Source organism: Pleurodeles waltl, chromosome 7, assembly GCF_031143425.1.
Source record: "Pleurodeles waltl isolate 20211129_DDA chromosome 7, aPleWal1.hap1.20221129, whole genome shotgun sequence".
Classification (NCBI taxonomy): domain Eukaryota; kingdom Metazoa; phylum Chordata; class Amphibia; order Caudata; family Salamandridae; genus Pleurodeles; species Pleurodeles waltl.
The window spans coordinates 1347566479-1347590363 of NC_090446.1; the positions used below are offsets into that span (position 1 = coordinate 1347566479).

Here is a 23885-nt window from a genome sequence, read left to right on the forward strand (position 1 = left end):
GTCTCAGCCCATGTTTTCAAAGGTGTTATCCAGAGTGTTGTCTGCCCTGATGAAATCCGTGAGGAACTACATCATTTTCCCTGAGGTGGGCGAACTGGCTACAGTGAAGGGTGATTTCTACGCCCTTGGACATATTCCCAACGTAATTGGTGCCATTGATGGGACCCATGTGGCTTTGGTTCCCCCAAGAGACAGGGAGCAGGTGTACAGGAACAGAAAAAGTTACCATTCAATGAACATCCAGGTGGTGTGTTTGGCTGACCAGTACATCTCGCATGTAAATGCCAAATTCCCAGGGTCAGTGCATGACGCCTACATCATGCGGAATAGCAGCATCCCTTACGTGATGGAACAGCTACAGAGACACCGTGTATGGCTAGTGGGGGACTCTGGGTACCCCAACCTGTCGTGGCTACTGACCCCAGTAAGGAATCCCCGGACCAGGGCAGAGGAACGGTACAATGAGGCCCATGGGCGTACTAGGAGGGTGATCGAACGCACCTTTGGCCTCCTAAAGGCCAGGTTTCGCTGCCTGCATATGACCGGGGGATCCCTAATGTACTCACCTAAGAAGGTGTGTCACATCATCGTGGCCTGCTGCATGCTTCACAACCTGGCTTTGCGCCGCCAGGTGCCTTTCCTGCAGGAGGATGGTCGAGACGGTGGTGTTGTGGCAGCGGTGGAACCTGAGGAGAGTGACGAGGAGGAAGACGACGGGGCTGAAACAGACAACAGGGACAGAATCATTGAACAGTACTTCCAATAGGACACAGGTAACATTTCAAAGATAATTTAGTAAAAGTTAACTACTCTGCAGCATCTCTGCTGCCTGTCTATTTGCCCCAGTGTATGATGACTGAGTTTTGGCTTTTCCCTCCCTATTTCAGATCTGGGGTCCCCACTACGAGTCCTGTGCTTCGTTTCCCCATGGACTACAGCTTTGTGGCAGCTGTTTGTTGACTTCACCATGTACAAGGACATATTTGCACTGTCATGTCAATTACAATCTATTGAAATCACAGCCAGACTCCTGATATTTTGGTGCAAAATAGGTGTTTATTGAAGTGCTCAAAATGGGATGGGTGGTTTCAAGTGGGTGGGGGCTATGGTGAAGGAATGTCCATGGCAGAGTCCAGAGTAACAGTCACACAGGTGCATTGTCCAGAGGCCTGTGGAGAGATGGAGCATGGGCAGTTCGAGGATGGACAGGGTGACAATGTGGGACAGTGGGATGACATCAGGTGGTATCCATTGCTGGCGGGGGTCTTGACATCCTACTCTGTCTTGCGAGATCTCAGGGCCCTCTTGCGGGGTGGTTCTTCTCCTGCAGGAGGTGGGGGTCTGGTGGGCTGCTGCTGTGCGGGGGCCTCCTGTCCACTAGCGCCGGCGGAGGTGGATGGCTGTTCTTGGTCCCGGCTAGTGGCAGGGGCCCTTGGGTGTTGTTCAGTGTCCGCCCTGCTGTTTACGAGGTCCTGCAGCAGCCCTACCATGGTAACCAGGGTGGTGTTGATGGCTCGGATGTCCTCCCTGTACCCCCGATGGTGTTCCTCCTGCAGCACCTGGATCTCCTGGAACCGGGCCAGTACCGTCGCCATCGTCTCCTGGGAGCGGTTGTATGCTCCCATGATGGTGGTGAGGACCTCGTGGAGAGTGGGTTCCCTGGGCCTCTCCTCCCCCCCCTGTCGCACAGCTGCCCGCCGAGTTGCCCTGTTTCCCTGGGCCTCTGCCCCCTGGCCGGTGTGCCCACTACCACTGCCCCCAGGTCCCTGTTGTTGTTGGGGTGGTGGGTTATCCTGGGTGCCCTGTAGTGGTAGACACACCGCAGATTGACGCGCCCTTGAGACAGAGGCATGGGCCCGCTGGGTGGGAGCTGTGCTGGTGTTCCCAGAGGGGTTAGGGTCTATAGTGGCCTGTGCCTGTGTGAGGGGAACCGACTGTCCAGAGGTCCCCGATGGTCCGGGCTGGTCATCGGTGTCCAGATCGACAGAGCTGCTGTCATCGCTGACGGCCTCTTGGGTGGGGGGTGTGGATAATTCTGGCCCCTCCGCCGCGGTGTGTTGACGGTCGGGTCCTGCAGGGGTATAGAGGTATGGTTATAGTTTCAATGTGTGGCATATGGGTGTATCTGTGGGTTCCCGTGTCCCCAAGTGCTGGCATTCGTGTGTGGGGGCTTTGGTGAGGGTGGCTTGTGGGGGGGATGTGTATATGCATTGGGCATGCTTTGGTGATGGGTGTCCATGCTTAGTGGACGCATGCAGGCCTAGGTTTTGGGATGTGTGGGTTGTGATGGTGAGACATTGGCGGGGAATAGGTGTGCTGGGGGTGGGGGTGAGGATGGTGGTGGGGGTGAGGATGGTGGTGGGGGTGAGGGTGGGGGTGAGGATGGGGGTGGGGGTGAGGGTGGGGTTCGAGGATGGGGGTGAGGGTTGGGGTCTGATTTGGCATGCAGGTGGGGGGGAAGCAGTATTGAAGCTTCAACTTACCAGTATCCATTCCTCCGCCGACTCCTGCGAGGCCGTCAGGATGCAGGATGTTCAAGACTTCCTCCTCCCATGATGTGAATTGTGGGGGTTGAGGTGGGGGTCCTCCGCCAGTCTTCTGCACGGCGATGTTGTGCCTGGATACCATGGAACGCACCTTCCCCCGTAGGTCGTTCCATCGCTTCCTGATGTCTTCCCGATTTCTGGGGTGCTGTCCCACTGCGTTCACCCTGTCGACAATCCTCTGCCATAGCTCCGTCCTCCGGGCAATGCTGGTGTATTGGACCTGTGTGCCGAACAGCTGGGGCTCTACACGAACGATTTCCTCCACCATAACCCTGAGTTCTTCGTCTGTGAAGCGGGGTTGTCTTTGGGGTGCCATGGGGTGGTGTGTATGATGTGTGGGGTGGAGTATGTGTATTTAAGTGAGTTGAGTGTGGTGGTGTGTGTTGTTTTGTGTGTGGATAGTGTGTGGGTGATGGTGTTGAGTGGCTGTGGCTGTTATGTTTTGGATCCTGGTGTCTCTCTCTTGCCTTCTTTACGATTTTGTAAGCGTAGGGGTTTGTGGGTGATGTGGGTGGGTGTTTTATATTGTATTGTGTGTGTGGGAGTGGTGTGTGTATGTGTATCAGGTGTGTGGGATTCAAATCGTCCAATGTGGGTGAGTTTTGTTCGTTGGTGGGTATTCTGACCGCGCCGGTGTGTCCCGCCAATGGAATACCGCGTTTGAATGACCGCCGCGTGGATTCGTGGGTCGTAATGGGATGGGCGTATTTCTGTTGGCGTGGCGGTGGAGGTTTGGTCACCTCCACCTTTCCGCCGACCGCTGGTCTGGCGGTCTGTTGTGGCGGTCGGATTTTCGGAGGTTTGCCTTCTGCGGGTCAGAATGACCGTGGCGGGTTTCCGCGACCGCGGCGGGATTATGGAGGATTTCTGACCGGCGGTAGGCGCCTTTTACCGCCGAGGTCAGAATGACCACCTAAGTCTCCTCTTTGCACCGTGTCCATTCGATGGACCTGCAACCTTTTCTGTAGAAGTTTGAACCTTTTCGCTCTGTTCTGCCTTGTCCCCTCCCTCTGGGGAATCGATCACGTTCTCTTTTTCTTTTTCTGTGTCATCTGTTTCTGGGAAAGCCCTCCTCTGGTCAGGCTCTCCTGCCTTTTCACCTTTTTCGAGCCCTTCTTCACCGTTACTTTCGTCAGGCTCTGTATCACTTTCAGCTGCTTCAGGTTCTTTGTCACCTTCAGCTTCTTCGTCGCTGTCTGAACTTTCTCCTTGGTCTTCCCCAAGTGAGTCGGACTCTTCGTTCTCCAATAATATCTCTCTCTCTCCTGCTTCTGCCTGTCCGTTTTCAGTTCGCTTTTGTTCTGTCTCAGCACTCGGCACTGTTTTATCAGGCACTGGCAGTTTCAGCGCTTCAACTTCCTCATCTGTGGTACACAACACCTTCTTTGTGTGACTGGCGTGAATCCAGTTGGGAACCCCCGCACACTTCACAGCGGTAGTTGTTGTCAGGATCACTTGGAAAGGGCCTTTCCAACGGGGTTCCAGACACGACTTTCTCACGTGCTTCTTTACCACGACCCAGTCACCTGCTTTCAGTGCGTGTCCTGGACCTTGGATCGGTGGCAAGGTGGTCGCTTCCACCTGGTGAGAGAAAGAGCGAACCACGTCAGCCAGTCCTTTGCAGTAATCTAACACCATATCATCTGTAATATTCAAAAGCGCGTTTGCGGGAACTGCAGGAAGTCTCATAGCCCTGCCCATGAGAATTTCGTGCGGAGACAATCCAGTCTTTCTATCAGGGGTGTTTCTCATTGACATTAGCACTAAGGGCAATGCGTCAGGCCATTTCAAATTTGTCGATGCACATATTTTCGCCATTCTTGATTTCAGTGTACCATTCATCTGCTCCACCAGTCCTGATGCTTCAGGGCGATAGCTACAATGCAGTTTTTGCTCAATGTTCAGCGCTTCGCAGAGTAACTTTATCACCTCGTTATTGAAGTGACTTCCCCTATCTGATTCTAAAGAGATCGGGAATCCGAAACGTGGTATTAATTCTCTCAACAATAGCTTTGCAACTGTAAGGCTGTCATTTCTACGTGTGGGGTATGCCTCAATCCAGTGACTAAAAATGCACACAATCACCAACACATACTTTAGACCTCCATGCACGGGCATCTCAATGAAGTCCATCTGCATACGACTAAAAGGCCCGCTTGCCCTACCAATGTGGCTCGCGTTCACAACTGTTCCCTTTCCTGGGTTCATCTGCTGGCAAGTGACACATCGATGGCAAACTGCTTCTGCAGCTTGACGAAATCTGGGGTTAAACCAATCAGTTTTGAACAATCTTATCATGGCATCTCTCCCTAGGTGAGCTTGCCCATGATAGAACCGCGCAAGCTGTGATAAGAGACTATTTGGCAAAACAAGTTTTCCCTCATTTGAAACCCATAACTCATCTGGTCTCTTTATACATTGTGATTTAATCCAGGAATCTCTTTCATCCTCCCTGACATTATTCTGTAATGCTTTTAATTCGTCTATTGTATCTACAACTTTCAAGGCAAATGCTTCAGCTGGTTCTAGTTCTGGCTCACTTATCGAATTCCATTCATCCCTGAGTAATATACAGTTCAAGGCACAAAATCTTGCGACTTGATCCGCATATGCATTTCCCAGAGAAACATAGTCCTGTCCTTTCGTGTGAGCACTACACTTTACCACTGCAACTTCGGCTGGCGCTTGAATGGCGTGTAACAATTCCCTTATCCTCTCCCCGTTCTTCACTGGGGATCCTGAAGAAGTCAGAAAACCTCTCTGTGACCACAGTTGTCCAAAGTCATGCACAATCCCAAACCCGTATTGACTATCAGTGTAAATGGTGACTTTCATCAGTGCAGACAGTTGACATGCTCTGGTAAGGGCTACAAGTTCTGCTACTTGTGCAGAATAGACTCCTTGAAGCCATCCCGCTTCCAAGACCCCGGTTACAGTACATACAGCATATCCTGCTTTCAAAATCCCCATCCCGTCTCTTAGGCATGAACCATCAACAAAAAGAATTTGGTCATTTTCATCAAGCTTAGTATCCTTAATGTCCGGTCGGGGTTTTGTGCAAAATTCAGTCACCTGAAGGCAGTCATGCTCGACGTCTTCAGCGTTCTCAATTTCAGCATTTTCTCCAGGAAGCAAGGTTGCTGGATTCAACGTGGTGCACCTTTTCAGCTGCACATTCGGTGAGCCCAGAATAATCGTTTCATACCTTGTGAGTCTTGCTCCAGTCATGTGTTGCGTTCGGGAGCGGGTCAAAAGTATCTCAACTGAGTGAGGGACCATGACTGTTACTGGGTGTCCCATCACTATTCCTTCACTCTGAGTGAGGCTGATACCAACTGCTGCTACGGCGCGCAAACACCCTGGGAGTGCTGCTGCGACCGGATCCAAAGTAGCTGAAAAATACGCTACTGGTCTGTTTACGCCACCATGAGCTTGAGTCAAGACAGACAAAGAACATGCATCACGTTCATGACAAAACAATGTGAAAGGCTTTGTGTAATCAGGCATACCTAAAGCTGGAGCCCTGCACATGCACTCTTTCAATTCAACAAAAGCATCCATCTCATCTCCTTTCAGTTCAATTTGATCCAAGGCATCCTTCTGGGTCAGTTTCAGTAAAGGCTTTGCTAGAGTTGAGAAGTTGGGAATCCACTGGCGACAGTAGCCCACCATTCCCAAAAACTTCTTCACCTCCCTCCTTGTCTTTGGTGGATTCATTTGAAGTACGCTTGTTATTCTTTCCTTCATTATTCTCCGTGACCCTTTCTCTATTTGGTGACCCAAGTATTTCACTTTCTTCTGACAGAACTGCAATTTGGAAGGAGACACCTTATGTCCATTCCTTCCCAAATGATTCAACAGAGCAATGGTATCGGCTGTGCAGCCACTTTCTGTCTTTGATGCAACCAGTAAGTCGTCAATGTATTGTACTAGGGTTGACTCGAATGGCAATTCTAATGCTTCCAAATCTTTCTTTAGAATCTGATTGAAGATTGACGGTGACTCAGAAAACCCTTGAGGAATTCGACACCAACTGTACACTCTGTCTAGGAATTTGAAACAAAAGAGGAATTGGCTGTCCTCATGAAGAGGCACAGAAAAGAATGCTTGTGACAAATCGATGACTGAGAACCATTCGGCATCGCAAGGGATCTGAAACATTATCACAGCTGGATTCGGTACTACTGGGCAACATTTGACTATGATGTCATTTATTTTCCTCAAGTCCTGCACAAGTCGGACCTTTCCACTCGGCTTTATTAGTCCCATTATTGGTGAATTACATGGACTGCTTAACACTTCTTTCAGTACTCCCTGCTTTACAAATTCATCAATAAGTTGGGCAACTTTCATGAGGGTGTCTTGTGCCATGTGGTATTGTGGGGTCTGGGGAAAGATTGCATTGGGCTTTACAGTCACTTTCACTGGTTCCACTCCTTTCATCAATCCCACCTCTTTCCCTGTCATGTCCTACACCTCCTTTCCGACTGTTTCCCGTAATTCGGCTGGAATATCTTTTTCAGTTATCATCAGGAAAAGACAAATCAGAGGATATTCTTCATCTACCGTTTCCATCTCATCCCCCTCTACACTGTCCTCCTCTTCCCCATCACTGCTCGTCTGGATTGTTATTCCTTCGTTCGAACACATGATCGAACAACCCAATTTGCACAATAGGTCTCTCCCTAATAGTGCTATCGGGCTTGAGTCACATACCACAAACTGATGTCCCCCTTGATAGTTACCGATGCTGACTGGTACCGGATCTGTTATTGGGTTCGTCAGATGTCTGTTTGCTACTCCCACCACTTGAACTGTCCTCCCTGAGAGTGGCAAATTCGGTACTTCACTACTCTTAACAGTTGAACGTGTGGCTCCTGTGTCAACCAAGAACGAGACACGATGACCCATTACTCTTCCCTCTACGTACGGACCCTTTTGATCAACTTCCAAGGATGCTGCAAGCACACAATCTCCTTCTTCTTCTGAGCTCTCACTCTCCCATACATTGTTTATTCCACTCTCACTGTGTAATGGGAACTGTTGTACGGTGCCATTTGTACTCATTACCTGACCCGAGACCTGTGGAGGAACCATCACTTGCTGCTGACTCATTGGTGCCAAAGGTATTTGCATTTGCTGATTAGGTACCATGGGTAACTGCTGTTGCATCGGCTGCATTTGCGTCATCTGCATACGGGGCATCTGTATCTGCTGCGGCTGCATAGGTTGCAATCCCTGCAATTGATTTACGGTCTGAAAATTTGGGTTTGGACCTCTCATTTTCGGTCCCCTCATTGTCTGAAATGCATTGACATCATTGTTTTGCTGACCAACACCTACACCTGCACCTGCACCTTCCTGCACCACCATCGGGCACTCGCGTTTCCAATGACCGACAATTCCGCGCACGTGACACGGCATCACCTTCTTCATTGCCTGCACACCCGTTACAACAGTGTTCAAATCCGGACCATTATTCACAAAACCTCCTCTGCCTCTGGCCTGTGGCTGAAACGACATGTTTCCCTGCAACTGCGGCTGCGGTTGCAGTACCTGCTGTTGGAACCCTTGCATCCCTTGCAAACCTTGCACACCTGTCTGAGCTGCTTTAAGTTGCATCATCATCACTTTCTCTTTCAACCTTTTCTGTTTCACTTCAATTTCGTCGCTACAGTATTTTGCATAATTCAAGACTTCGTCAATCGGTTTCGACTGCCAGCAAATCAAATGCGACTTTATCATCTGACTTATCTCTGGCCTCAGCCCTTCCACAAATCTAAACACAAAATGAAGCATGTCCTTCGCCTCTATTGTTTCCGTGCCACTGTAATTCTTGAACGCCTTCAACAACCTCTCATAGTAACTGTGAATCGATTCTTTAGCCTCTTGGGCAGTTCGATCGATCTTCTGCCAATCCACATTTTTCGCGGCAACCTTCGTCTTCAAATGCTCAATCACTTTGTAGTACAAGCTCATCACCATAGGTGATGGTGCACCCGTCTCCCTGTCTCTTTCTGGTTCACTTGTCGGCCAACCTACAGCTCTTTTACAATCCTCCCACAAATCTGCTGGAACCACAATCTCAAAGAGAGTATTCAGGTCTTCCCAGAGACATTTTGCAAGCTTCACAAACCTATCAGTCTATTGATACCATTCAATTGGCTTCTCTCTCAGTTTGGGAAAATCGTCCGTAAAAGACTGAATATCGCTTCTGTGCCATGGTACATGTATTAATTTTCCCCCTGCTGTCTCCCTCATTGGTAACATGGTTACTGTTTCGCTACTCTGTGGTCTTTTCTCATTATGCTCTGTAGCACTGTCCCTCCTCTTTTCCTTCCTCTTTACCCATCTGCTTTCCCACTTGTCTAAGCACCTCCACACTTGTGCACTCTGCAGCAATTCTCTAAGGTGCGCCTTCATGCCTGCAGACCTCATGTGTTCAAAATCTGTGGCCCCAAAATCCAACCTATAGCTTCTGCTCAAGTGTTTCATCTTGTCTATGTCAACCCCGTTTCTGTCCGCTACTTCCTGCAAGCTTTTATGTACCTTGTTCACTTCTTTCGTGATCTTTGGACATAGGTATCTCAGCTCCTCTTCCGAGTAGGACTCCAACCTATTCACACCCATAGTCCCTTCCACCAATTCTTGTGCTTCCATGTTCAGCCTCATCCTATTCAGATAATCTTCCCCTTTCCCACTGTCTGAACTTTGTGTGGAATTCAAACTGTTGAACCACTGTGTCAGCTGTTGCGCATTTACCCCCATCAGTGTAGCATTCACATCGACTGCCATTGATGGTTGCGGCAACTTTTCAGTATTCGATGTTAGAGGTATTATCAGTGGGGGGCTCGACCTCACCAGTGTTGACTGAGCACATATGGGACTAAACTCCATCAAGGACCCAGATCCATTTGGCTGAGCCGCTATAGGAGTTATCCCTGGAGTGTTTTCTATGCACCTCCTCTCTGTCCCATTCTGCAGCATTGATCCCTGACTGCTCATACCTAAGTTAGGCTGACTATACAAAGGTACCGGTGGACCTACAGTAATGGGTAGGGATATCGCATCTGGGTTCTGTCCATTTCCCATGTTTTGAGGCATGTTCATTCCCACACCATGGGTCATCATTGCCGGCATGCCCATCTGACTCCCCGTCATTTGAGCATGTGCGTTTCCCCCCTGCATCTGCTTCTGAGGCATCAAAAACTGAGTTGATTCAGCTTGTGTCATTGTTGGATTGTGACCATTCTGTACTCCCCTTACGGTTTGTTCTAGAACCATTCCTCCACTATTGTCACAGCTGTAGTACCCTGGCATCTGCGGCTGATAATTTTCTGCTGGTTTCAACATGGGCACATCTGGATATATTCTCCTAACCTGCGGTATCTGCGGAGTGAACAATAAACTCGGGTCCTTAGATCCCGATGATGCTCCTGAACTCTGGGTTTCACTGTTCCGTACCGATGCCGGAGGGGCAGAACTGGTACTTGGACCTTGTCCATTCTCCGCATAAGGTGGTGGACGGTCGTTCAGCAATTGCATTATTAACTCCTCATCCTCTAACTCCTCTTCTCTTCTCAACTTTTCCTCGTCCTCTCTATCCTTGGAACACTTCCTGTCTGTCTTACAGGTAGCTTTCTTGCCTGCCTCTTCTTCTTCCTTAGTAATTGCGGGAAACAGTTTTATTCCCTGCAGTACATCTGACCTCCACACCTTCTGTGCATTATCCCACCTAGCATCCGCTAGTGTCTTTTCTACCTTTCTCATCCTGGTCTCAAACTTCTTCTGCTGTTGCTGTCTGGCCATTAGTTCCCAAATCGCTAGAGCCTCAAACTGTGCTGGCCTTGGAGGTACCTTCATGTTGTACATCGTGAATCTCAAATTCTCTAGGATCCTTATATTGAATGTCCCATGTATCGGGAACGCTACGCTCCCATGTTTCTCTGTCAGTTTGTGCCATTGCTTTAGCCAAAGACACGGAGCTACCCCCTTCTCTTCCATTACAATGTAAGCTGGTGTGCCTTCGGGCGGCGTTTCCTCTCCTACGCTCGCTTTAATGTAAGACTCCCCCTTCATCGCACTCCTAAATGCTTTAAGGAATTTCATTTTCTCGTCTTTTATTTCACAAAGTTTGTAATCAATAGGTGACTTTAATTCCCGGAATACTCTTCGCTTGCCTTTCCCCTTCCAATCGAGCCCCACGGACTGCGTCCAATCCGTGCGCGACCCTTCTCTCCAACCAACCTATCCCAGCGCGGCTCCTAGTGACGTCACACTCACACACACTGCGGCTGACAAAGCCTTGCGGCTAGTCCTCCTTCACTCACCTCTTTTCGTAACAACTTCTTGCATATATTGCGAGCTACCAAAAAAATAAAACAGATCTGTCGGTTTACTACAGGAAGGGTAACACAGTCGCTTCAGGACCTTAGGGACCTTTCACTAGCCTCGGCCGCTATTCCGTCTTTCTCGGTCCCCACGTTCGCAAGCAAATCTGACCCGCAGACCTACTCTCAACTTGTCAATGATCTATTCTAGTGCACTTAGAATCTTGTCAAAGCCCGAAGTCGAAGTTTCTTTCACTCCCTAACACACGTACCGACTTGTTGACCACGCCCGATCAACCTACTAAACCGCCCAGACCACAACATGGATCAACATACTCCGGAGTCTCTTGACCTTGCAGGGCCCGTCTCAACAACAACAACCACGTGGACCTTTTTATGCACAAAGCGCCACACGCACATGAAGTTCGACGACTTCCCTACTCTCACACTCGGAGTCGCACCTCCGCTATTTCTATGAAGTTCGACGACTTCTCTACTTCTACACTCGGAGCCGCACCTCTGCTATCCTCTAAAAGAAAAAAATCCTCACATTTTCACACACCCTGCGGCAATAAGCTGTGCAAGCGCAAAACCCTAACTTCACTCATACCATCACTAGTACCGCCAACGCCGAATCCACACCTCCGTTCTCTCCATTCGCAAGCTCCGAGATCCCGGGAAAGTCGCGGTGGACCTAGCCCATCATCATTCTGTCAATCTGTTTTACCCAAGAAAAATCTAATTCAACTTCTCGAGTGGGGTCTCAAAATGCGTAACCGTTAATTCAACACCATGTATTCTAAGAGTACAGGGTCCCAAAAGACGTAACCGTCCTCTGCTACCATCTACTGATAGAGCGGTCCGTACTAATAATTTACCTGTATTTGGACGCTCTTTAGGCCGATGAATCTTTTGACTAAGTGGGAACTCTCCGTACTCTTATGTCGATCAATTGCATCAAATCAATAATCAATAACGAACATAAGCAATACCCTGCTCAACATAACACTTAACAATTAATCCAGAATACATTTCGGCGAACCCTGACCTTTCAGTCAGGAATAACCACACCAGTTTATTGCAAAGTTAGTGAATTTATTTCCCTATATTAACAAAGCTAGCACAATATATATGTGTCTCAACACCAATTGATAAACATAAATGAACATTAATAGCTGTCCATAACGGCGAAACAAGTGTAATCTATGTAGCATTTGAATCACAAGGCATTCGATAATGGCAATGCAAATCACTAATACGATAATCTGTAATGAGCTAATTGCGTACATTTAGTCAGCATAACAAGATCTCAAATTGCATCGTGCGACATATGGAATCCTAGTCTAACCTCAAATTAGCATCGGCATGTGGGACTTCATGCAAAAAAAACAATTTAGCAATATTAATTTAGAAAAACTCCTAACTAGGGCTCTTATCAAAATCAGCAGTTGGTTACCTAAAAGAAACACAATGCAATTTTACAATTTTCCTTTCATATTTACCAATTACGATCAGCATACAAGGAAGTCTTCGTCTCACAGGTACCGTTTCTCGATCGGCATGGGACGGGGCAAAGGGGCAGGGGTGGACGGGGCAAATGCCTCACGGCGGCAAAATAAAACTACTACTTCATGCAAAGGGATCAAAGTTAAAGTCTCTAAGGCAAGAATCATTTAAAGTCTCTTTCTCTCGATTAGAGAAAGCATCAAAGTATCTCAAAATGGCGTCGCAGCAAGATGGGCCATAATAGCTACGAAATGACGCAATGTCGGGCAATAGCTGGTAATGGCTGATAATAGCTACTTTCCTCTCGTGCACCTGGGTTTTATAGACAACAGTTCGAATCCAGTAGGGTCTTCCATTGGAGGGTTCATAGGTTAGCTTCAAATTGCCCAATCAAAAACGACAGTTCTCAAGCTTTTACTTAAGCATACATTATCCTTGGAGATGGGTACGCACGTTGCAACATTGTATACCAATTAGTTCACTTTCAGAGCCTCCATTGTCCGCACCTGCAAATCGACCTTGGAGTAAAGAGAAAATATGCCAGGCTGGCACGAAACTTTAAGATAAGCATGTGAACGGTTTCTGTGGAAAAGTACAGCTTCAAGCAAAAATACACGTTTAATAGCACATTGGAAAAATACGAGCATCTAAACCGTGAGACCAGGCCACTAGGCCAAAGCCTCCGCTAAAGTAATGCTAAGCTAACGCATTTCAAACAAGCAAATCGTAGCACACGTTTATGATTATGTCGGATTAGTGCAATTCTAATACACCACGTTATATAAAGCGCGCTTATAAATGTTGGCGAACTACTCTAAGGGCACATTTTGTCCCCGTACAATCTTTATTAGTTCGGTTAAAGTCACACATGATTATTTCACACTACGTTTATGCGTTAATAAATCAAAACCTTCATTTTCTGCTTCATCAGCCTACCTGTAGTATTTCCTTGAAGTCGCAGATATACAACTGGTCAAGTCACTCATTCCGATCATTATCCTCGAGTTTAGATCTGAAGTGTTCCATGAAGCCATTTTAACTTCCCCACATTCCTGATAAAAAAGGGTTTCTCAATTGTATGACAAGGGCTGGACAAGGGCTTCTAACTAACACGTAGATACCCTAAGCGACACTTAGGGCACAATATTTAGGTTAGATGATATTCTGGTACCATACCTACCAGAGGCACTTATTGTTGTGCTCGCTGCATAAGCCTGAATCAACCCTGATCTAGGACCTCACTCCTGAGCGTCAGATGCCAACACGAGCCAGACTGGGTGTTGGTGAAAGATTTTAATGTGAATGGTATATGTGTTGCAGAGACCCAGCTTTATGGGTGGCCACATTATCTTCAGGCAGATAAGTAAAGATTTTCCTGAATCCAGCAAGACGGCCTGTATCAGGGATTCTGTCTGTAATTAATCCTAAGTATGACACACAGCTACTCATGTATGAGTCTTTACTATAAAGGAGTGTATAGAGAGTGTATTGGAAGAGACCACAAGAGGCACCATGGTTCTGAGTTATATTGTTAGGAAGGGGGATCCGAACGGACACGTGCACCAAAAGTACAGACTCCCCCCTTAAAGGATTTTGGACACTTGCTTGTACAGTAACCGTGAGAGTGTTCAAATCTCCTATGATTTTAATCAGCTGACACTAATTGCTAGCAAATTATACTGCATTACATACAGACAGTAAGAGTGTCATCATTTCTTTCTCCTACAATCAAAACATCAGCCCTAGTATTCAAGAGGGCTGCCTCCAATCCATTGCTTTACAACTTTGTCAGGTTTACCAAGCAATGCAAGGTCACCATGCATGGTCCTGGGTTGCTTGGTAAATCTAAAGTGGCACAAGGCAGCATAAATCGCTGCCTTGCATTACTCTACTCTAGGAAGGCACTCCATGTGTAGAGCGTCGGTGTTCCCAAGCATAACCCATTTTTTGGGGCGCATTCCTACATTTATCATAACTAGTAACCTGGGAATGGGTCAGAATTGTACATCTTCTCGATAGAAGCACAACGAGGACAAATATATTTATTTCTCCCCATTGTTTCCTCTTTGTAAGTGAAAACGCCTCAAATGATTATTTTTGTGAAGGAAGGTGTCTCTTCCTGCTCAAAGAAAATCCTGCCTGAGACACTGGCACCCTTGCACCAAGTCTCAAGGCCCTGCGTTCGCGCTAGGCAGCAGATTGTGTGCTAGTGCAAGCAAATAGCAGGAATGCACCATATATTTGTAAATATGGCACACTCCATCCCTCTCCATTTCATGCAGCGCAGCAAGCATTGCATTACATGATATATTGACAAATCTTGCCCTTGATATTACATGGTCAGATGAATGGCAGAGAAGTAACTCTAGTGGGCGTTTATACTCTAAAAGTTCTTGTTGCTGATTTTCACGGACTCCTAAGTGACAGGATAGCCCTATATTTAGGGTGTGGTACTGTGGATGTGGGACTTCAAATGCTTTCTAGATGGGAGCACAGATCATTGCAGAGCCTCACATACAAACAAGGAATGTTTTGTTTACTGCTTAGTGGTATGGAAAATCTAAAGCTAAACATGGTATACATCTGGAGGGTACCCAATCACATGCTAAGAGAGTATTCCCATTTTAGTCCCCCTCAGAATACATACTCAACTATAGCCTTTGTGTTGGTTGATAGGGACCACGTTCAATACCTCACACAAATACAACATCTGGAAGGGCTCTGCTCGATTGTCCCCCCATATGCTTCACTCGCACTTATACACACACGCTTCTTGCTGCACCCTCACAAAATAAATCAGCATGTATGAAGAATGATGAAACATGCCATGAATGTGTTTACAGCACAGCACTTCCTTGTAACCTGTGAGAGAAACTACATTGCATCTTTCTTTATATTGATAAAAGCAAGTGTTGTTCCATTTGTGAACTGTGTGCCAACTGGTTTACGGAGGCATCGAATTCCTTCAAATTAATCATCAGAAGTGTTTGATGACTCATCACCAGAATTCCTTAATATGAATCATCAGAAGTGATTGATGACTCATCGCCAGCATGTGTCTGATGACTCATCACCAGTCTATAAATAGAACTGCCAAGGTGTTTGCTGTGCTTGGCTTCCAGTCTTCCTTTGCTCGCAAGTGTTCCTGGTTCAGATGAAGTTTCCGTGATTCTTTCTGGAGTCGTCATTTCAGTGTGAGGCTTCATCGGAGCTTCCCTCTCTGGAGTGGATTACTTTCGCTGTTGCTGGAAAATTTACGAACAGTATTCCATCTCCCTCAAATAATTGAAAACATTCCAAAAGAAGTCGGTTCATGAGTAATCCCCCTCTCGTTCCCCTGTTTTCAACCTTCTCGAAGTTAGTGATCTTTTGGTGCATTATGAAAAACATTTGTCGATGCTGAGGTAAGCGTGATACAAGACTATTTTCCAAAGACAGCTTGAGAAGTATTTTAAAAGTCAGCATTGAAGTTAAGTGTTGTGAACTCCTGAAAGCATTGCTCGATATCTATGCTAAATTTTACGTTTATTCTGATTATTTTTGGAGCGAGTCTATTGTGTGAAAACAAATAAAAAAAGAAAAATTAATACGTTTGATTTTATAACGATTTTGTTGTGAGTTACAAAATCGTGTTTAATAGTTGAGCTTTCAAGTGCTAATAATTATTGTGATTTTGCTGAAAGGCACGGTGGTTGCTCAATCAAATTATAATAATTATTGTTTTTTTGCTGACAGACTCTGTGATATTTGTTTTTGATTTGTTTTTGGTCTTAAAAATTCCTGCACCAAACCCTGAGGCAAATTTCTTAGAACAACAGTGATGCTCCTTTGTGAACCAGTGTTTTTGTTTCTCTTCCCTTCCCAAATCCCTATTCCCTATCCCTTTCCCCCAGAGACTATTCTCTCCTTCCCTGTTCAGTTCAGATATGAGAGAATAGTGTTTAGGGGTAAGGGTTGTATTCTCTTTGCTCCTGCGGAACCTGGAATTCAGGTGAGTGGACATGGTCTTGTCAGTAGCCATGATACCCAGAGGGGGTTTACTAGTTTCAGCCTTAAAGGAACCAGAGTTTGTTTGCCCATGGAGAACGTGATAATGGATTATGTTGAACTAAATGAGAATAGTGCCACTAATACAGAAGTAGAGTGGATGCCCTAAAGGGTGGTTATGAGAGGTGCGGCCATCTCTCTGGTGTTATCACTTATTATACAATTCAAAGTATCCCTTGGCATCAAAGAGAAGGAACTGGTGAGGATGCAAAAGTGTCTGAACCCCAATGCAGAGCAGGACGTAAGGTTAGACCAGGAGGCAGGGTCAGAAAAACTAGTAGCTGAGATAGCTGAACAGAGAAACAGACAAATAACTACTTCAAAATACCTTCTTCTTTCAGGTACTGCACAGGAAAGCAGATAAGGCAGTCAGATTGCTAGCTTGGCTCCTGGAAAGGGAACTAATGGCTACAAACATCACTGCTATAGGAGATTCCCAGGAGGGTTACTCACCATACACAAAAAAAGATAAATAAGGTGTTTTATTCCTACTATAAAGAGTCGCATGTGAACACAAATGTGTTGAGTGGGGAAGGATCATACCCAGTTTTACATCCAAAGGACTAAGAAGGCTGACTGCAGATCACAAAGCTCAGTTTGAAGCACCAATATCCTGGAATGGCATTGTAAATAATATTAAACAAATAAAGGTGACCACAACATCAGGGACAATTAGTCTTCCAGCAGAATGCTAACAAAAGCACCGTAATAAAGTGGCAAATACACTATTGCAAGTCTAGCAAAATGCACTTAAATTGGGCATTTTGCCACGTTCTATGAGGGAAGACTTAAAAAGAATACCGACCACTGTCTGTGCTCAGCGTGGATAACAAAATAATGGAAAAATTGTAGTTACTAAGATTGTAGGGAGTTATTGGTTATTTAGGGGGATATTTTTCAGTGTTTTGCATCGCCCTTGTGCCATGCAAGGAGGCGCAAGGGTGATGCAAAACCTAGATGAGATTTACCAAGTCACGCAAGGCCACATGGCTTGGTAAATCTGGAGTAACGCAAAGCAGAGCAAGTCACTGCCTTGCGGTACTCTGCCCTGGGAAGGCGTTCTATGGGTGGAGCATGGGTGTTCCCATGCATCCACCTATGGATTCTGAAACATTTACCAATACTGGTAGACCTGGGAATGCGTCAGAGAGCAGGAATGTGCTGTATAATGCTAAATACAGCACATTCCTACCCTTTCACACAGCGCAGTACAGCACAGCAAGGCAGCTTGCTGCTTTGCATTGCATTGTGTTGCATGAAATGTTGATAAATAAGGCCCTTAGTTCATAATGAACTTTGTGCTTTTACACCAAGTACACAAACAGCACTTAATATTAGAAGCATACAACATATAGGTGGTCATTACAACCTTGGCGGTCTTTTAAGAAGAACGCTGAGGGACCGCCGTGCAGAAGACTGCCAGCAGTGGCGATTTGCCGCTCGGCGTATTATGACCGTTGGCTGCCCTCCGTCGTTTTTTAGAACGGAGAGCCACCAACAGCCATACTTGCGGGCGGCGGGGAAGTGGAGGTTGCTCCACCGCCACACCAACAGAACACCGCCGAGCTAATCACGTCCTGTGATTCTGCGCGGTGGTGTTCTGTTGGTGGTGTGGTGTTGGCGGAGCTGCCCCCATGGCTCCCGTCCCCTCCCGGAGGATCGACGGAACAGGTAAGTCGATCGTCCGTTAGGGGAGGGGGGTGTTGTGTGCTGTGTGGGTGCATGGGGATGTGCGTCTGTGTATGTAGGGGGTGTGTGAGTGCGTGTATGCTTGCGGGGGTGTTGTGTGTTTGGGAAATGTGTGCGTGTCTGTCTGCATGTATGTCTGTATGGATGTGTGCGTGAATGTGTGAATGTGGGTGTACGTGTCTGAGTGTGTGTGTGGATGTTGGCATGTATGTCGGTGTGTGTGTGTGTATGTGTGTTGGTGGTGCCTGCGTGCGTGTCGGGTGTGTGTCAGTAATGTTATGTTGGGGGTCGGGGTGGGGAGGGGGGCCCTGCCACCTTTGGGGGTGGCAGGGGTGGTGGGGGGTGTAGGGGAGGGAGTCGGTGTGGGGGTGGGAGGTGGGGGAGACCCCTATCAGTGCCAGGGAAGGAATTTCCTGGCACTGATAGTGCTTACCGCCATGGATTTCATGGCGGTTCCTACCGCTGGAAATCCACGGCGGCAAGCAGGGTCACAATACCGGCGGCGGTATTGTCACGGCCGCCGGGCTGGAGACCCAGGTCTCCAGGCCAGCAGTCGTCTCCGCCCTGGCGGGCGGAACGGGGAAGCGGCGGATGACCATGGCAGTAACCGCCATGGTCATAATACTAAAAAAAAGACCGCCAGCCTGTTGGCGGTCTTACCGCCGCTTTAACACCGTCCGCCAGGGTTGTAATGACCCCAATAATCTGCAAAACTGCATATAATCAAGAAGAGCTGGCTGCAGTGTCATTAGACGCGGAGAAGGCCTTCGACACTGTGTCCTGGCTTTACCTGTTCATAATGTTGAAGGCTATGAACTTCGGCCCTGTATTCATCAAAAAATTAAACACCTGTCTACAAGGCTGTTGGCCAGGGACAAGGCAAACGGAATAACACCAGAGGAATGGGAGATGGAACGGGGCACACTGCAGAGATACCCTTTGTCTGCATCACTATTTGGTTTGGCCATGGAGCCTTTAGCATCTCAATGTAGGTCAGACCAGTCGGAATGGGCAATCGAAATACATGTGCGTAAATACCTGGTCTGTTTATATACTGATGACCAATTGTTGTATCTATTAAATCCAAAAGACACCATGCCAAACTTAATAAAAATGCTGGGGAGTTTTGGTGAACAGCAAGGACGTTGTAGAACTACGCAAAAGTTGCTTGCTCACTTTGGGATGCTTGTCATGCTGTCCCCTACAGACACTCTCACCACTGGATATTCATGGGGAACTGTGTCATTTCACTACTTGTTGATAATGGTGACCTACGCAGAGAACAAGTGGCATGAACTGAACACTGTCAAATTGATCAGGAGCATGCAGAGGTCCTTAGATTGATGGGTCTCCTTGCCTTTGTTGATGACAGGGCGAATACCTATAGCAAAAATGGTATTTACTCCAATGCAATATGTACATCCCGTACATATTGCATTGGAGTAAATACCAAGGTGCGTATTCCTCAACATGCAATAATGAGGAAGTAGGATCAAGGGATTCAGACCTAGACGTGTATTACACGGCAGCTCAGATAAAGATTGTGGCTGGCTGGTTTGATCCAGAGCAGAGTATATACATGGAACTCTTAGCCGGGTCATTATCTAATAAAGACCTGATAGCATGTTTCTTATCAAAATCCAAATAAGCGTTGATGGCTTCTCCCTCGTGCGGGACATGGTATTGGTATGAAAAGTGTTCTGCTCTAGCTGGGGTAAAATGCTGCTGTACACTGGGGATGTGCCACTGTGGCTGTTGCCTGAATTTGCTTAACTTCATGAGAAGATGAATATGTCTAAAGGGAAGGCAGGAAGCTGCTTGGTAACATGTGACCTATTGGAAATGGGCACCTTGCAAGTGTTAAAGTGAGTAATGGACGCATTTAGAGTAGACATAGGACAGTTGATGTTGAAGCAAGTTTGCAGAAATGTACAACACACTCAGCGTGAGTCAAGTGAATTGAGCTGGTTGGTAGGATCAAATCAAGAGTGAAGGTGTGTCACTAGACTTTATGCTGATATCAGAGATGAGAAACCTCAGCATTTGTTAAAAACTAGATTAAAATGGGAAAATGATTGGGGTATGCAATATACAGAAAAACAGTGGCATGGTGATCTTGCACTTATTCACAAGGCATCAAGCAATGCATGGTTTCAACTCTTACATTTTTACACTGCACATAGACCCTCTATTATCCTTGCAGCGCTCCATAAGATCAACCCACATATTTCCAAATGGTATGGGGATGCCTCATACATAATTTAATATTGGAGGAAAGGAGTAGAAAGGTATGCAAACCACATACAGATTACCCTAGACATACCTGCTGGGTGTATATCCAACTAAAAAGAAGATTTGTGCAAATTACCTTATTGCTAGCTAAAAGACGTATTGCAATGTATTGGTTAACACCTAAGAAACCAACATGAAAGCACTGGGTGAAAAATGTCACAGAATGGGCTGTGGTGGGAGAAATGTATACGAAACTTGTTGGAATTGATGAAAATTTGCAGAAGGATCTCGATATCTGAAAAACGCTGCTTAGAACATTTGCGTGTAGTGTTATCTATAATTAATATAAAAGATTAACAGTATCCAGAAACAGCAGTATTATGTGTGCAATATAAGATGTGCAACTGAAAATGTCTGCAGACCATGCTGATGTGATTGTATTCACTTCATACGGCTGTAGACACTTAGGGGCACATTTATGAGAAAGTGATGAATCGTTCCCGATGTGTTACTTCTCTTGCGTCGCCCTTGCCCCACCTAACAACACTATGGTTGTGTCATATTTACAATATGGTGCACCATGGCAGTCGTTACCACAACAGAGTCAGAATCTTTGACGCTGTTGTGGCACTTTGCTGCATTACCATCAAAAATGTTGACGCTAGGGTAGCTAAGCACAGGGAGGCCCATTGATTTTAATGGGTGCGTCATTTTAACGCCTGCCTTGAGCAGGCGTTACAAATGATGGAAAAAAACGGCGCAGTAAAATCTAGTAAATTTCACAGCCCCATTTTTCGGGCTTCCCTGCATCAGAACGTCCCTCTTGCATACATTATGCCTGGGGCAGGTATAATGTGGCACGTGGGGTTACAAAGTGGCGCGATACATTGCACCACTTTGTAAATCTGATGCGGAGAAAATGCCACCTTAGCACCGCCTTAGCGTCAAAATAATGACGGTATGGCGGAACTAAGGAGGCGCAAGGGGTATGTAAATATGCCCTTTAATGTGTTTTGTTGTTTTACAAATTGAATTAAAATATATATTTATAAGGAGCTAGGGGCCATATGTACGAACACTTTTTCCCATAGACACAGAATGGGTAAAAACCTTTGCTACATATGGCCCTAGGTTCTTTCACCAGAAATGACTTCTGTATGAAGCGATGTATATATGCAACTTGTTCATAAAGCAGTAACTCGTTTTAAGGAATCTCATGCTGGCAACGTCAACTGACTGTGAATTAAATTGTTAAATCATGAAGAATAATAAACGTTCTTGAAAGTTCCTGAAAGCTGTAGTCACTACAGGACCGGACTTCAGCCTGTGAAATGAAACGTAAGCAGTACCAATTCTTGCTGCTAGTGCAGTAAATAGTTGCCAAACGTGATAAAAATAGAAACCACTCACCGCCAGTATCGCCCACAGGCATCCGAATGGTTCCCGATTTAAAAGGGAACGAGCAGCCATGGGCAGAACGAACCCACTTCAGCCCGCCATCCAAGGCGCGGGTTTTTCTCCTTTCTCCAGCACTCTGACACGGTTTTATGGTGCTGAGCAGATGCATTTATTCTTGCATTCTTCCGGGTCTGATATCTCCTTTGCGGATTCTCTGGGACACGAAAGAGGACTTCAACCCCTTGTATCTCTGTGTACGAGTTTTTAAGCTGCCGGTTCCCCTGGATGAAAATACAAATGTGTACACGCCGCAGTTACGACAACGTTTACTAAACGCAGTCATAAATGTGAATAAGGCGCCAGTCGCATTTACTATGGAAATGAACGCTGGTCGTATGACATAAATACTATAGCCATCGTTATGACCCTGGCGGTCAATGTGGCTGTATCACTGCCAACAGGCTGGCGGTGTTTACCGCCACATTATGAGTGCGGCGGGTTGGCCTCTGCCAACCTGCCACACCTCCACTCATACCGCCATGGCGGTATGAACCGCCGGAGATGTACACCTCCGACTCGGCCGTCCACAGCAGACCCCTGACAGCATTATGAGCCGGCCTACCGCCATGGTTTCCGTGGCGGTAGCACCTCCATAAAAACCATGGCGGTAGGGCTACCAATGACAGGAAATTCCCTCCCTGTCACCGGTAGATGACTCCTCCACCCCCCGCAAGCACCTGACCCCCTACACACATAGCACCCACCACCCCCATGCTGTCACAGCACCCCACCTACTGTCACAGAACCCCTACCCCCCTACTGTCACAGCGTCCCCACCCCTCTCCCAGCATGCATGCACACGTACACTCACACGCACCACGCACACACCCAATCACTGACACTTCCATACACCCATTCACTAACACTCATCTATACACACATTCACTAACAATCATTCATACACACATTCACTCACACATACTCACATGCATTCATTCACTCACACATGCTCACACGCATTCACTCACGCCTACTCACATGCATTCACTCACACATACTCACACGCATTCAGGCACAGGTACACACATACATCCAAACATGCATACTTACACATATACACACTGACATTCATACATGCAATTACTCACATGCACACAACCTTGCATACACCACAACACTCACAGACGCATTCACACACGCACACACACATTCATATGCACACGCAGACACCACACACTCACACACAACACCCCCCGCCCTCCCACTCCCCTCCTCTGTCGGACGCCCGACTTACCTTGTCCGGCGAGGAGGTCGTCTGGCAGGGAATGGGAAGGAGCGCTGCTACCGCTGGCAGCGTCCCACCAGCAGGACACCGTCAGGCCTAATTAATGGTCTTAATATGGCTGGTGGTGTCCTACTGGCGGGACGGTGCAGATGGTAGCACCACCAGGCGCCACCGCTCGCCAACATGGCTACTGCTGGATTTCCGCCTCAACTGTGGCGGGATTCCGGCAGTAACCATATTATGGCTGGGGGAAGACCGCCAGCACTGTTGGTCTTCTGGCGCCTCTGGCTTATGAGGGCCTATACCTTATGCATTATAAAAGGCAACTGTTCTTCATTGGGCTAGGGACTCAGGGTGTTGTCACCTGACGTCTTGCGACGCATCACGGTACAGGAGGTTTGCTCGACTTCCAGAGGGTGTAAAAGGTGGCCAAAGCCTTTAGTCCCAGATGTAGTGCCCTGATGGACACATTCTAGTGTTTCCACCAGCCACTCTGTGAGGGCTGACTTCCACACTCACCCCACACCCATCCATCACAGGCGTCACCAGTCTGGTGACCATGCCATTATATAAAAAGTGATGAGGGCATGTGCCCTGAGGCCAGTTACCAGTAACCACAACTATGTTTCTGTGTCTCTTATTTGTGTAGCATGTGGGCCCAGGGCCCATGACATTACCCCAATCAGGGACTGGGGAACTCAGTGGCAAATGGGCTGTCCATGTGACACGTATTGTTTGTGTTTCTTAACACTGAGGACCAAGATACTACCACAAGATAACTGAATACCAGGAAGCTCCTCTTTAGGCTTTGACTCTCAAGGTTTAACCAGCAGGAGTAGTCAAGGGCTTATT

At 47.0% G+C, this 23885-nt stretch overlaps 1 protein-coding gene across 1 annotated transcript in view; it reads right to left on the reverse strand.

The window, feature by feature from the left end:
- The window catches only part of LOC138246291 (uncharacterized), a 179028-nt gene extending 157097 nt beyond the window's left edge, over nucleotides 1–21931 (reverse strand). The window contains exon 1 of the mRNA XM_069200755.1: nucleotides 21761–21931. Coding sequence (XP_069056856.1) covers nucleotides 21761–21820 — 60 coding nt within the window. The 5' untranslated portion in view covers nucleotides 21821–21931. The remainder of the gene's footprint in view (nucleotides 1–21760) is intronic.
- Nucleotides 21932–23885: the final 1954 nt, after the last annotated feature.